The sequence below is a fragment of the Rhinopithecus bieti genome, unplaced genomic scaffold (genome assembly GCF_001698545.2).
Source record: "Rhinopithecus bieti isolate Rb0 unplaced genomic scaffold, ASM169854v2 scaffold_20477, whole genome shotgun sequence".
Lineage (NCBI taxonomy): Eukaryota > Metazoa > Chordata > Mammalia > Primates > Cercopithecidae > Rhinopithecus > Rhinopithecus bieti.
In genome coordinates this window covers 2946253-2961296 of record NW_016810038.1, presented here as the reverse complement: position 1 = coordinate 2961296, position 15044 = coordinate 2946253, and the positions used below count along the sequence as shown (strand labels likewise).

General features: G+C 43.6%; 1 protein-coding gene across 2 annotated transcripts; it reads right to left on the bottom strand.

The window, feature by feature from the left end:
• Positions 1-701: 701 nt before the first annotated feature.
• Positions 702-9683, bottom strand: PRELID3B (PRELI domain containing 3B). 2 transcript variants are annotated; one of them, XM_017891183.1, is made up of 6 exons: positions 9474-9683; positions 4873-5041; positions 3607-3696; positions 3112-3182; positions 2895-2997; positions 702-1551 (listed from the first exon to the last, which is right to left on the bottom strand). In XM_017891183.1, exons 1-6 carry the CDS (start codon positions 9503-9505, stop codon positions 1432-1434), a joined length of 585 nt encoding a protein of 194 aa, XP_017746672.1. In that variant the 5' UTR covers positions 9506-9683; the 3' UTR covers positions 702-1431. The 2 variants fall into 2 exon arrangements, with proteins under 2 accessions (XP_017746672.1, XP_017746673.1); XM_017891184.1 differs by having other exon boundaries at positions 4873-5055; positions 9474-9557.
• Between the last annotated feature and the right edge of the window lie 5361 nt (positions 9684-15044).

Here is a 15044-nt window from a genome sequence, read left to right as displayed (position 1 = left end):
AGAAGTCTTACGCTAAACAATGTTTAAGTAGGAAAACGATAATTTAAAAATAGTTTGTTATACTATTTCTGTGGTTTATGTACATATATTAACTGGTCTCTTTGATAGGAAACATGACTAGAAGTTTATCACACTAAGCACTGTAAAATAAAGGCAAGAGCTAATCACCTTCTAACAAAAATACTCTATGCAACAATTGCAAATGTCAAAGCTATTATTTAGTGGTTAATTGCCTGCTACAATATATAAAACAAAGTACATTTACTAGATTGTTTTTCAGTTTGCAGCTGCCCTCCTGACATCCCAAATAAGGAATTCCTATAAGTAAAACCTGCAGTGCAATTCACGTAGTGGTTAGTTTCAGGCCAAGCCTCCCCCTACCATTATCCTTGTTCTTCCCCACCACCCCCAAATCCTGCAGTGGCACCATATTATTAAAAACACTAAGTACCTGGGGTTTATGCCTCACAGCAAGACATCATTTGAGTGATTTCAAATGATGTACGGCTCCTTCATGTAAAAAAGATGTTTTGTGGTCACAATTACTTCAAAAAGTAATTATATTCAAATAACCTGACATATCATGCCTTAGCAATTACAAAACCATGATTTTGACACATGGCAATTTTTAAGTTAGGCAAATGTGAAATGCTAAAAGATGTGAACAGCTGTTCTTCTGTTTAAGTTAGAGCGCTGCAAAACTCAGGTAACTATTTTTTTCGGTTAACATAACCAGCCCACGACACAGCATACTAAATCACAAAGTACAAATCCAAGGAAGTTAATACCTTTACTAAGTCACAAAACTTTGGCAAATCAATACAGTACTCTTTTATAATGAAACCATACTTTTGTTGGAGTCATGTTACTTCAGTGATAATTTTCACTCCAAAATATTTAAGTACCAAATCAAAACACTGTTTTTAATGGTGGTTTATAGCAGAGTAAGGTATTTTACACAAAATATATTTTAAAACTACACAATTTTTCCTTTTAAGTGAGCTCCCTTGTGCAAGCTGTTGAAGTGTACAGCAGCAGGGCAATGGGCGTCTATAGGAGGTGGCTCTGCTCTGTTCTGGGGTTGGTCCAAAGTCAGGTGGAGTTCCAATGTATGAAAAGCTTGAAAATTCTACCTTAAGGAGACTGAATATCAGTACTAGTTTCCAAGGAGTTCTTGTTCAGTTTTCACAGAAATACTGGAACCCTCAAAATCAGATAGTAATTTCAAACAACATTAATTTCAGATGATCCCTTTTATTTAGAGGCCCTGCATCTGTTTAGATCAAGTCACATAGCCTTACACCTACTTATAAAAAAACAAAAAACAAAAAAAACACCCCAAAATATAGTTGTATTTTTTAAATAACAAATAAATATATAGTCAGCTTGGAGAGACCTGGAGTACCCGATGTTGTCTACCAACTGTCAGGATCACTTCTCTGCAAATGCTGCCGCCGCCATTGGAGTCCTTATGGTTCCTCTTGCTGAGGCTGTCAGTTCTTCAATCTCAGCATTTAATTTATGTATTACCCATTCCATTGCTTCTCGGCCCTTAAACAAAAATCCAATATATTTATTGTTACTGAGTGAGAGCAAAGGCATATATCGAACTAATGACACACCAGGAAGTAACAAGGAGTATGACAAGTTTAACTCAATCTCAGGATGACAGATCGTTTTTGTCCTGGCTTTTTCTTTTCTAATGTTATTTAGCAAACATCAAATGCCTTGAGCAACTGGCTTGATCCATAAACTGACTTTTATTTTGTATGCAAAAGATGTTCTCAAATGAATCTACAATGATAGAATGTCTTATTTGTTTCATGATTATAGTGGTCCCCTTTTTAGGGGGACAAGAAGGTCAAATCCCTTTTCTTTATATTGTAAACCAAAATCCTGTACAAGGGATCTGGTCCTCAACTCCCTCCTCAACCCTTCTCTCCTAGTGTTCTATGCAGCTCCTTGAAAAACAGAAAGAGCATTCCCCACTTCCTGTCCCAGGGCCTTTGCACACGCAGCTCCTCCACCAAGAACACTTTTCTTGGCATACCGCTCGCAATCCACCTGCCCCCATTTGGCGCTCATCAGAAACATCAGTTACTGAACACTCATTAAGCACTCTCATACCTTTCTGTACCTTTTCTTTCCTAATGAAATGCTGTGTGATTAATTTCACCTGCCTTTTAGTTCCACGAGGGCAGGGACCACATTTGTTTTGCTCCCTGCTGTATCCCCCGTCTAGCCTAGCACTCTGTATGGCACAGAGAAGGCATCCATGAGTATCTCCTGATAACTACCTTAACCATGTGTTATGCAACAGTGCATTAGGCATCTTTCTCTAAACTTACTGTTTTAGATCATGCATTCTCAATAAGCAAAAATTGGTTCTTGGGGGGGATGGAAAAAATTTCCCTCTTTTATGTATAAAGTCCGCACATATGTATATGTTACATAACTTAATGGAGGTGGCAATTAGGGAAAATATGTCTCAAACGAGTTGGGGGGAGACAATAGTGAAAAAGGTTGAGAAACAGTGCTTTAAATGACACACAGCTACACATCACTGAGTACTTCCTGAGTGTGGGGCCCCAGGCTCCACACTTTCCATATGTTATCTCATTTACTCCATGCAAACCCGGTAAAATGGGTAATCTCCACTTCAAAAACAGGAAACTGAGGCACAGAAAGGTTAACTTAATTGCCTGAGGTTAAGAGGCTAAAAGTTAGAGCTTGGATGTGAACCCAGAGCCTTGGTAAGTAACTGTCCAACGTGCTGCAGTTTCCTATGGTAGAATTTGCAAGGGTTGGCTTACAAGGACACATGTGCAGTCAGCACCCCATTCCATTCCCACGAAACGAACCAGGGATAATAACCAAGAAGCAGCCTCACTTACTTTACTAGCGTTTGAGGATATCGTACTTGCCATCAATCCTTCAAGGTAACTGCTGAGGCTAACGCCTTTCACGGTGATTATGGCTTCTTGTGTCAAAACAGTTCTGTAACAAAACATATTCACAGATTCAGATGATCCAGCTTTCATTTTCAAACAACTTGATAAAAAAAACTTAAACACCCTTTACAATACATTTGTTAAAATATTTTTTACTCACTTGTCTGGATCCTGAGGATGTGGTTTGTATATAAGTCTCTCATCTACTGAAACCATGTTTGTAAATGAAATCTACAGAATGAAAAAAAAAAAAAAGGTCAAATCATTTTGGAACTGAAGATTCAAAATGCTGCCAAAATCAACACACAAGCCAAAATCTTACTAAACATATAAAACAACAAACAAACCGCTGCTATTATTGCATAAACTATTCACTGTCTGCTTTTTATTTAAAAAGTTGAGGAAATAAAGTATAATAATGATAATACACATAATCCCAAACTCATTTTGTTGAGTGCCATCCCCTTAGAGATAGGCAGGATCATGAGAGCAGGAAGGGTAAGGAAGCAACACCCAGGGCCAAGTCAGGCCAGCACATAAGCAGGGATTCTCTGAACCACACCATGAACATGCACTCACTTCTAGAGCAACTAGGAGAGAGACAAAGAACTCAGCCAGACAGTTAGAAATGAAACAAAAGGAAGCCAAGACTTACATTAGTAGATTTAAGTTCCATTGTTTTCTCTACAGGATCAACTACAGAATGTTCTTGCACATATGTTTTCGTTCTTGCTGCACCAATAAGCTAAGTAAAACATTCAGAATTAGGAATCAGAGGAGGAAGAATTTTTTACCAAGTGTGCCAATATTTTATTTGAAGGAAAAAATGTGTTAAAATATTTTGAACCAAAAATCTGCTTCCTAAAAACGAGAGAAAACAAAGGTCAGAAAGGAGGCCTACTCACATATCATGGATGAGAGGAGACTGCCAGACACAAAAACTTTTCCCAGGGGCAATTAGAAACCAGCCCACTGAGAATGTCTGCAACGTGAGGCACCAAGCTGAATCTGCCGCAGTGCGACAGTGGAGCGCTGAGGCTGAAATATGGAAATCAGGTTTGGGGCAACATGGCAGCTAGAAAAAGGAGAACTCAAAGGCATCTGTCAGTATCGTCCTAGAACAGCCCAAGGGAGGGGGCACCTCAGCTTCATTCTTCAGACAGAAAAACAGCTTTCTCACGATGGAGGATCACACATCAGTGTCCACTGTCACTCCCTGTGCTATGACCCTAAGCCCACCCCCAACTCTGCTCATTTCTGTGTCTGCACTATGGTTTGCATAAAGGAGGCAGTAAGTACATTCCTATTGAAAACGTGTACTTTAGTTTTCTTGGTGAACCTACTCTCCATAAAGAGACCTTCTAAAGAAACCTGGATCCACTTATTATACCAGTTTTCTCACATTATGGTAAACTGGCATTCTAGTTTCTTCCTGGTAAAATCTGCTCACTAAAGCCTGTTCATTCTTAAGGGAATAGAATTTTCTAAATGTACAGGAAGGAATTCCAGACCTTGGAACAAATGTGGCAATAACAAGTCCGAGAACATACTCCTTAAGGTACAAAACCCACCACTGACCACAGAACTGTCACCTAACAATTATGACCAGACCATTACTGCCAAACCTTAGTATTGGTCTCAAGTTGCTGGCAAAAGCAGAAAAAGCAGAATATAACTCCTTTCAGATTACACAGCATTAGCTGGCTTCCTTACGAAAATTTTATTGGGTGCCTTCATGAAGACTGTAATAATATTTCCAATTCATTATACACTCATAATTCAAGTTTATTATAATACAACTTGAACGGATGCAAAAAAATGACATTCAGAATCGGCTCCCACAACCTATTTGAAAGTATAATGCGGTTTAGAAAACTTCTCAACAGCAGTCACATTTCTCCAGGAATAAAGACACACTTACAGACTTCACAATGGAAGGCAGTCCCCACTCTGTGCTGAGAAGTCTGTGGCTGTGCAACTTTCCAGAGGGATCTATATGTCTTTCCAACACATCAACTCCAACCACACTTGGGTTCATAGGGTTTGGGTATTTCTGCATTGCAGCTGTTGTAACAGTTTCCCATGGGTGGCTGCCGATGTGAACCAAAAAACAAAACAAAACAAAACAATCAAACATTTAAAAATATGCATATGAGTTAAACAAATTTTATAATCTATCAAATCATTCATTCCAATGTAAGTTTAATGAGTTTATCTAGGAAAAATGACCTTCTGAAACACTGATGATTATGGGAAACTGATCTACATTTTTAACAGGCTTCAGTATTTTTCCACAATACAGGCTATGTAATAAAACTCCTATCTATAAAGATCAAAGCAGCCTACAAAGCATTATGGTATAGTTTCTCAAACCATCTTTCCTACCTATCATTATCCACTTTCACATGTAAATTGTTTCTAGGAAGAACCAGTGATTCAGGAAGATGTATTTAAAAATTATGTTCTGAAACAAATAGCCAAAAGTATGATTATGCCATTTATTATTTTTTCTGACCCCAATTCTGTCAGTTTATAAGGAAGTAAAAAAAGTAAAAGAATGTATGAGCACTATAAATTCTTACAGGGATCACAAAAAGATCCAAAGCATTGATTTCATTATTGAACTTTCCCTTCATTTTAATGTAATAAATAACAGTGGCTTCTCCAGTCAATCTTTATCTATTGTTTTTCTCAAAGGAGTGATTCTGATTTCTGTTTTGAAAAGGTCACTCAATGTAACAAAATGTCCTTAAGGCACACTCCTAATATACTATTTTCTAATATTCTCTTTTAATATAATAAGCATTTGCTTATCACCTAGTATTGAAGTGATAATAATATCACATCACTTGATAACTTGCAGGATCTTTATATTCTTGAAAAGGCACATGTGCTTGGGTGATTCAAAATGTGATGCACCTTTGTTCACGTCACAACTTCTGTGAATAAGACACTTGTACAAAAAATGTCATTTTCTCCTGCCTCAGCCTCCAGAGTAGCTGGGACCACAGGCGCCCACCGCCACGCCTGGCTAAAAAAATATCATTTTCAAAAGGACCCCTTATTAGTACAATCAGTATTAAAGGTGATTTAGTCCACCTGCAGTCTGATTCTAATGCCTTCTACACTACTTATCTGTGCGCTCATCTTCATTTAAAGGAAAAAGACAAGATCTGGGGATGATGTTTCAAGCTGCAATGACTGATAAGCCACACAGCATTACTTTCTATTTTTCTAAAAGTGAAACAAGTAGACGTTATTCCAACTTTTTAGAGAACTCAGATTGACAACTATATCTTGTCAACAAAAGGAAAATCTCAACTCCATTGATTTCCCAGAACCCTGGATAACCAGTGATATCATTTTTAATGTTTTCATTATAATACTCTTTTCTCTACAATATTGTACCAATGAACCTCATTCTGTCTTTAGTCTCCAGCCTTATCCAGCAATCAATGCAGGTATATAAGCAGAGTTGCTTCATCAATCTGAAGAGTCCCCACAAATAGAAGCATATAGGCCAAGCACTCTGATTCTTACCAAGGCAACTCTCTAAAATGAAAATCAGATGAACCCTCCCCAGGTCTCCATTCAGTCATATACCATGGTTAACTGGCTTCCATGCCCTTATCTCTTCCTCCAACCCTCTCTAAAAAATTAATAATCACATGACTTCAGGGTGGTTATGCATTATTTGTAATTTAGTCCATCTCTCCTTTCTGAACCAACTTGAAACCACTGATGTTGACTTAGCTTGGCTCAAGATTGCTTTATGAACCATAACCAGTTCAAACATTACAAACAATACTTACTTTGATTAGGAATGTTCCAGCAATTAATCTGAGCTGTATTAACATAATTACGTGGGAAAGATCTCACAATGGAAGACATTCAAAGACCACACCAAAGTACAATCAGGACCTGGCTATGGCTCACTGACCTGTCCAACTTCTTCACCTTTGAAACGAGGTGAGGACATTATTAACTCCACTGGGGCAGCATCGATGTCTTGATTTACTTATTAAAATGTAATCAATCCAAAGAACAGTGCCTGACACATACTGGGCATCTCTGTATGTTGAAGGAATCAATGCAATGAATGACTTCACCTGGATACCAACTACAGGCCTCAGAAGAAAAGTGTTGGAAAATCAAAGATAAGATGTAGAATGATGGCTGGGCGTGGTGGCTCATGCCTGTAATCTCAGCACTCTGGGAGCCAAGGTGGGCAGATCACGAGGTCAGGAGATTGAGACCATCCTGACTAACACAGTGAAACCCCGTCTCTACTAAAAATGCAAAAAATTAGCCGGGCGTGGTGGCGGGAGCTTGTAGTCCCAGCTACTTGGGAGGCTGAGGCAGGAGAATGGCGTGAACCCCGGAGGCGGAGCCTGCAGTGAGCCGAGATCGCACCACTGCGCTCCAGCCTGGGCGACGGAGCGAGACTCCGTCTCAAAAAAAAAAAAAAAAAAAAAAAAAAAAAAATTGTAGAATGATGACTTAGATATTGTTAGAGAGTAACATCCTAAAGATCAGAAACAACACTCAGATTTGTGAGGGGAGACGATGACTTCAATTTCAGATAGGTTGAGTTTGAAGGGCCTGTGGGACAGGAGGGTAGCGATGCCTAACAGGCACCTGAAAATGAAAAGCAAAGCTCGAGAGAGGCTGGAGCTCAAAGTACAGACCTGGGTGCCATAAATGTATACCTATCATTTGGGACTTTGACCAAACAGCTCAGATTATGTGGGGAGAAAGCACCGATCAGGGCTGCTTCTCCCAGGACAAAAAAAAAGGCTTTGACAAAAAGAAAGAGAAATTAATATCACAGGTGAAATCCAACACAGGAAGGCCAACAGAATCTTACTGAACATTTACACTGCATGGGAAAAGACAAGGAAGTACTGAAGACAAAGGCAGAAAGAGTGTACAGGGAAGGATGAGCCAGGAAGAAAAGTTAGGGAAGATATGGGAGAAGAAAGTTCTAGGGATACTCAGTGCCAAGAACTTCTGAAGCAAGCAAACCTAGAAGAGGACTGAAATTAAACATCCTCAGAGCTGAAATGGACTAGTGATGAATGTGACCAGGTTAATGAACATCTCAATGACTACAAATTTCGGGTCTTTTTCCTCCCAGAAAGACTGTAAACTGTAGGGAGAAAAGAAAGCTTCCTTCTGATTCCAATATTTGATACTTTGCAGGATACAGCAGGCCCTAGGATGTGTCCCACTAAGTACAAATGCTGACAACGTTTTAAAAGTTGCCTTCAGAGGCTGGGCACAGTGGCCCACACCTGTAATCCCGGCATTTTGGGAGGCCGAGGCGGGTGGATCACTTGAGGTCAGGAGTTCGAGACCAACCTGACGAACATGGTGAAACTCCACCTCTACTAAAAATACAAAAATTAGCCGGGCGTGGTGGTGGGCGCCTGTAATCCCAGCTACTTGGGAGGCCAAGGCAGGAGAATCGTTTGAACAGTGGAGACGGAGGTTGCAGTGAGCCAAGATCAGGCCACTGCACTCCAGCCTGGGCAACAGAGCGAGACTCTGCCTCAAAAACGAAATAAAAAGTAACAGTTGCCTTCAGAGACACTTTTAAAAACATAAATGGCTTTGTAGTATTTATTTACAAGGCTATACTAATTAAAACAGTGTGGCAACGACATTAAGATCAGCGGAACAGAGCAGGTAACTCGGGGAAAAAAAGGATTTCGCTGCTTCAATTTGTGGCTGTTTTGTAAACGGAATCAGGGACCTGGAAGAGAATTTAATTCTCCACATCCCACTGGTTCAAGGCCTATTTTCGTTAGTAAACATTTCACATTATCCAAAAAGATGTTCCTGAACGTGGCCTCAAAGGGATCTAACATGGGTGGTCCCTGACGACCGTCCTTTTCCATCTCTCAGATGAAAATGGGTAACCCAGGGTCACACGCTTATTGCAGCCAGAGCTAGACCTTGAATTCCAAATCCAAGGCTGTGCTGCGTAGATGAACGAGTTGTGAAAAAGGTTTCACATCCTGGTGGCCAGAGTTCACCCGAAATTCACATTCGGAGGTAGAAACTCCACCCAAAAGGCGGCCAGTGAAAGTACACTCTGGAGAAAACCAACACCTCCCTTTTGGGATCCTCCGGTCCACGTCCCAAAGGGGTTTCGCAGGGCGGGATGTGGCAACCCTGAGTGCTGTCAAGGGCCTCGTGCTCCGCGACGCCCCCAGGACCTCAGGAGACCGCCGGCCCGAGGCTACCTCATGGTAGGGGACAGCCCGGAAGTGGCCCCTGTCACCCTCCCGGTCGCAGGGCCGCCTGGGTCTGGAGGTCAGAGCCGTCCCCTCGGCTAGGGCGTCTCGGGGTCGTGACCTTGGCCTGCTCTCCATGTCGCCGAGGCCCGCAGACTTCTGGGCTCGCTTCCCTTGTTAGGCCCGACGCCTAGAAGCCTTCTGCGGGCCGCCTCTGCCTCGCCTCGACTCCAGGGCCAGCGTGCCCGCCCTCCACGGAGCCGCCCCCGCTTCCCAAACTTACTCAAAGACGTGCTCCGAAGTCCAGATCTTCATGGTGCCGGCACCCTGAGCGATGTCCGGGTAGCGCCAGGGGACAACGAGGCACAGAGGCTACACCGGCCCCTGCCCCGCCCCCAGCACCCCAGCCGGCAGCGCAGTGCGCAGGCGCTGTCGGGCCGACGCGAGGGACGTCCCGACGCGCGGCCCTACGCCCTATCCCGGCCCGGGTTTTGCCCCAGCCTTGCGCGCAGCGCAAGGAAACCCCACCCCTTAGCGCCGGCGCCACGCCGCAGACGGCAGCTTCGGGGGCCGGCGCGGGCGCTGTGCTGCGCAGGCGCGGCGGGCGGGGCGGGAGCCTTGACCTCTGGGCAGAGTTGGGTCCGGTCCAGGAGGTGCCTGGGCGCCCGCCTGGCCTAACTTGTCCTTCTGGCCCAGCATATCCTCGCCTGGCATTTCGAGGCGTGTGGACGCATGCGGTCAGCCTGCTGACATGGATGTACCTTGTGGTGGTCACTTGTGCAACATTTCCTAGTGCCCCATAGGAGAGTTCCTGCCACCTCCTGGGTCAGCCCCCGCTGTTGTCCCAAATCCACCAGCCAACCAGCCGACCAGCTGTGGCCGTCCCACCTGCCCTCCAGGAGCTTGGAGCCCTCGGAGGGGATAAATAAGGCACGACGCGGAGAAGCTAACATCAGACATGCCCATGAATAATACCCCAACGAGGGGTGCAGTCCGGAAGCACGGTGCCAGGGGTCGGGTGGAAAAGCTTCCTTGCCGGGCACACCTTGCCTTAGGTGCATAGAATGGATCTGAGTTGAGATGGGCCTCCCGGAGAGACTTCCTTCGTCACCGTTTGTCACCTCGTTGCTCTGCTCCATCACAATATCATGTTGCATTTTCTATAGCACTTACCCCTCTGACATCATCTTGTTAATTTATTTGTTATAATTCCCAATCGAACTGAGTCCTTGAAGGCAAGAATCTTGCCGGTCTTGCTCAAAAATAATTCTCAGTGTCTCGTATAGTCACGGCTCAATGATAATTTATTGAAAAATGAAAAAAATCAATAGCTATTTGTGGGATGAATGAATTAATGGAGTCATCTAGTTTATTCGTTGTAACTTCCGCTAGAGTGTAAGCCCCTGAGGGCGAGGCTCTTGCCAGACTTGTTCAATGATTTCCCCCTTCCTACATGACAATTATTTGTTGCATCAATGGATGAAAGAATGACTAAGAAGTGCTGGGGCGGGAGGAGGTGGCACGTGGTTTCATTCAGAGATGAGCCTTGTCCAGGGGACAAACTGCCTGGTTTACCTTTCAGAATACGACTTCCCACCCTGCTCTCCCCCACTCTCCACAGCCGTCTACCTCCTAACAGAACAATTTGCCATTTTAAATAAAGGTTATGGAGGAAAATCTTTACATCTAGTTACTTAGAAGCTAGTTAGAAGGACCACCTCATTCTTGTTCTTAGCCGGTTTGATTGCTAAAACAAATAAAAGTCAGGTTAATTTAGGAGGGAGGATAATTTTTCAAAATAGCATAAGTCCTTTATACAGGAAAACAAAAATTACATTAGACAGGAAGGAAATAATATGGTTGGGTAGTTGCTAAGTGCAATTTGTGGTACCTGCGATATTCTTTTTTTAAACCTACAGTACTTAAGAGTGATTTCTTGGGGAGGTAATGCTTTAACGGCTGCTGAGAGTACCTCAGCCTTGACTAAGATGCAAAGTTAACATCGCTGGGTGTTAAAAACACTGGTTCAGGAACCATCAGCACAGAACAGCCTGTCCCTGCTATTCCTGGAGTTCCATGAGGCTGTTCACCGTTCAGCATTCCTGTTCTGTTTAATTTAGAGAACATTATTCTGCCCTCAAGTTCAAAATTTCTGTGTTTTAGTCATGAAAATTAAATGACACCTATCTCCTCTGCCCGCAACACACACACTACATCAGTCTAATTTTATTTACTAGATCTAGAGTGATGGGATGGGGCATGGAAAGATGGAGATCCAGGACCCAAGTGTCTTCTCTGTGTGTCTCCTCATGGTGGAAGTAATACCACCTCTTACTTGGATTTGGAGGGCAAGACTTTCATAATGATTATCTCTCGGAGACTCTCTTAGGAGACACAGAGGAAGCAAATTAATGGTTTTTAGATACCTAAGCCTTGTATTACTTGACAGTGCCTCTCACAGAAACAGAGAAGTCATTAACAACAGGTCATTAATTTGATTTGAAATTAACTAGGTGACTGGTAGTTACGGCCCTTGCCCCAGGGATGACACATATCTCCACACCCTTCCTGTTGGGATCTCCTGTTGGGATCTTGCCGAGCTCCGTGTCTGGGACGAGAATGAAGATGTGACTCTTACCTACAAGGAACTTTACAACTGGCCAGGAACCAAAACCAAAACACACGTCGGGAATCAACTAGAGGATATTTATTTATTTATTCATTTATTTTTTAGACAGAGTCTCACTCTGTCACCCAGGCCCAGGCTGGAGTGCAATGGCATGATCTCGGCTCACTGCAACCTCTGCCTCCTAGGTTCAAGTGATTCTCCTGCCTCAGCCTCTGAAGTAGCTGGGATTACAGACGCATGCCACCACACCCAGCTGATTTTTGTATTTTTAGTAGAGATGGGGTTTCACCGTGTTGACCAGGCTGGTCTTGAACTCCTGACCTCAAGTGATCTGCCTGACTCAGCCTCCCAAAGTGCTGGGATTATAGGCGTGAGCCACCGTGCCTGGCAAGAATCAACTGGAGAATATTTAAAGGGAGGGTTGAGTGTTCAGAGCCAAGAGACCCAGAACTTTGAAGTGCATCTTCTGGGTCCTTATGGAAGGTGGTGGGCAGAAGAGGATTGGCTAAGAGGCTGGGATCAGGGATTGGTATAGCAAGAGGCAGATGGCTGTACTGACATGAGCAGCCCCACGTTAGCCAGTTCCAGGCTGGCAGGAGAAGCACTCCACCGTCGGCTGGGCCTCAGCTACTGTTATTTCCAAATTCCCCTCACTCGCACACCATCTTTACGGTTGTTGCCCTATCTTCATTCCACCTGTCCCATTGTTCTCAGACCAAATCGAGGGTCGGGCTGCTTATTCTCAAGGCCCAATAACAAAATTCAGATGAACTGAGAGAGAACTGGTTACAGGGAGAAGGCCTGGAAATTATCACCAGACCAACTCAAAATTACAAAGTTTTCCAGAGCTTATATATCTTCTAAGCTATATGTCTATGTGTAAGTGTGCATTCATCTAAAGACATAAGTGATTAACTTCTTCTAATCTATAACTAAGATCTGAGTCCTGAAGACTTTCCTCTGGAGCCTCAGTACATTTACTTAATTTAAATGGGTCCAGGTGCTGGGATGATTACCCTTATCATGTCTCCTGCTAAATCATGGAGGTTTAGGGAGTTCCTTCAGACCCCCAGTAAACTTGTCTGTGGAGGCCTGGGGAGTTTCTTCAGACCCCTAGTAAAGCTTGTTTAAACCTAAGCATTTTCTGTTAAGAATTCCTTCGCCATCTTGTCATACTTCAAGGCCCAGGAAAGGCCTAGACAAAACTTGGTGGGCTTTTGTGACATTCCAGCCCTTGTATAAGGACACTGGGTCTTTTGGCTTTTCACATTGAACCACTCAGTCAGCATGGAAACAGTTGTTATGGAGGCCTGCATTAGTGAGACCTGGCCTGCCACACCATTACTACTTGATTTTTTATATCACTGTGGTCTAAGAAGAAATGTACTTGGTCTTTGTCCCCAGTTCTTGTCACAGAGCTCCTAAAACCCTTGGGATTTCCTGAATGATAGGGATGCCTTTGATTATTCATAACAAGCTCCTTTTGATACCATCTCCAGGTAGATGGTGTCGGAATTGTAATGGCTGCTAGAGAATTGTGTGGTTGGTGGAGAGAACCCCTACACATCTGATGTCGGAGTGTATCTGTGTTGACAGTCCAGTAGTAGGAAAAACAGCGTGTTTTTGTCAGAATCAGCTTCCTTACAAATACACTTGAAAGGAAACTTTATATAACTTCTTTCAATAGAAAACCAGTATTTTTACCCTGATAAATGCTAAATACATGACTCTTAAAATAAGGCAGTGAGCCCCATGGGCTTCCTAACACCTTCTCATCTCCTCCCAAAGTAGGCATGTCTCACTTTGGTGCTGACTTCCAAACTTCCCAGGTGCTTTTTGGACTCTCATCCATTCTCCTCAAACTCCAAGCCACCTTTCCCTCCGAATCTCTCAGCAGTGACCTTTATCTCTAAATTCACTGTGAACTCCTTCAACTGTCTTCTTCTCTTTGTATTCTCATGAATCCTTTCTGTGAATTTAACTTAACTCTGAGAATTTTTCTCTCTTTCCTTCCCTCCCTCCCTTCATCCCTCCCTCCTTCTCTTCCTTCTTCCTTCTTTCCTTCCTTCTTCTCTTGTTCTCTTTCTTTCTTTCTTCCTTTCTTTCAACAGAATTTTGCTCTGTCTCCCAGGCTGGAGTGCAGTGGCCTGATCTTGGCTCACTGCAACCTCCTCCTCCTAGGTGCAAACAATTCCCCTGCCTCTGCCTCTTGAGTAGCTGGGATTACAGGTGTGCACCACCACACCGGCTAATTTTTGTATTTCTAGTGGAGATGGGGTTTCACCATGTTGGCCAGGCTGGTCTCGAACTCCTGACCTCAAGTGATCCACCTGCCTTGGCCTCCCAAAGTGCTAGGATTACAGGCATGAGCCACCATGCCTGGCCTTGGTTTTACATTTTTATTTTAGAGACAGAGCTTCGCTCTGTTGCCCAGGCTGGAGTGCAGTAGCATGATTACGGCTTACTGCAGCTTTGACCTCCTAGGCTAAATTGATCCTCCTGCCTCAGGCTCCTGAGTAGCTGGGACTACAGATGCATGCCACCATGCCTGGCCAAGATAATGTGTCCCTTCTCCTCTCTAGTCTTTTTGTCTGTGCTCCCTTCATTTAGTCATTGTACAAATAACCACTGATCGTCTATTCTAGGTCATCCCCATCACACTACAGCAGCAGGTGACAATTTCCCCAGGGACAATATTCCACAGGGGACATGGGCACTGTCTGGAGACATGCTCGGCTGTCCCAGCTGGTGGTGAGGGTGCCACTGGCATCTGTGAGTAGAGACCAGGGATGCTGCTAAACATCCTACAATGCACAAGATGGCAACTGATTCCCCGCCCCAACAAAGAGGGATCTGGCCCCAAATGTTGACAATGTCAGTGTTGAAACCCTGAGGTTCATCTAACAGGCTCTTATCTCTGTCCCAGTCTACCTGTCTGGCTTTGATGTTTTGTCCTTCCATTCTCCAACTCAGCTGAACCCACAGCCACATGAATCTCTTGCTATCCTTACAGGTCATGCACTTCCACACCCTTGAACTTTGCCTATGGTGTTCTCTCCACCCAGAATGCACTTTCCTCTGACTTGCCCTGGAGAGTCTTACTCATATCTTGATATTCTGTGCAAATACTCTGCTCTCTAAGTGCCTCGCGGATACGCCTCTCCCCACTAGCTGAGCACAGTGCCTTGTTTCGGCTTCTGTGCTCCTGTTCGCATTTGATATAGC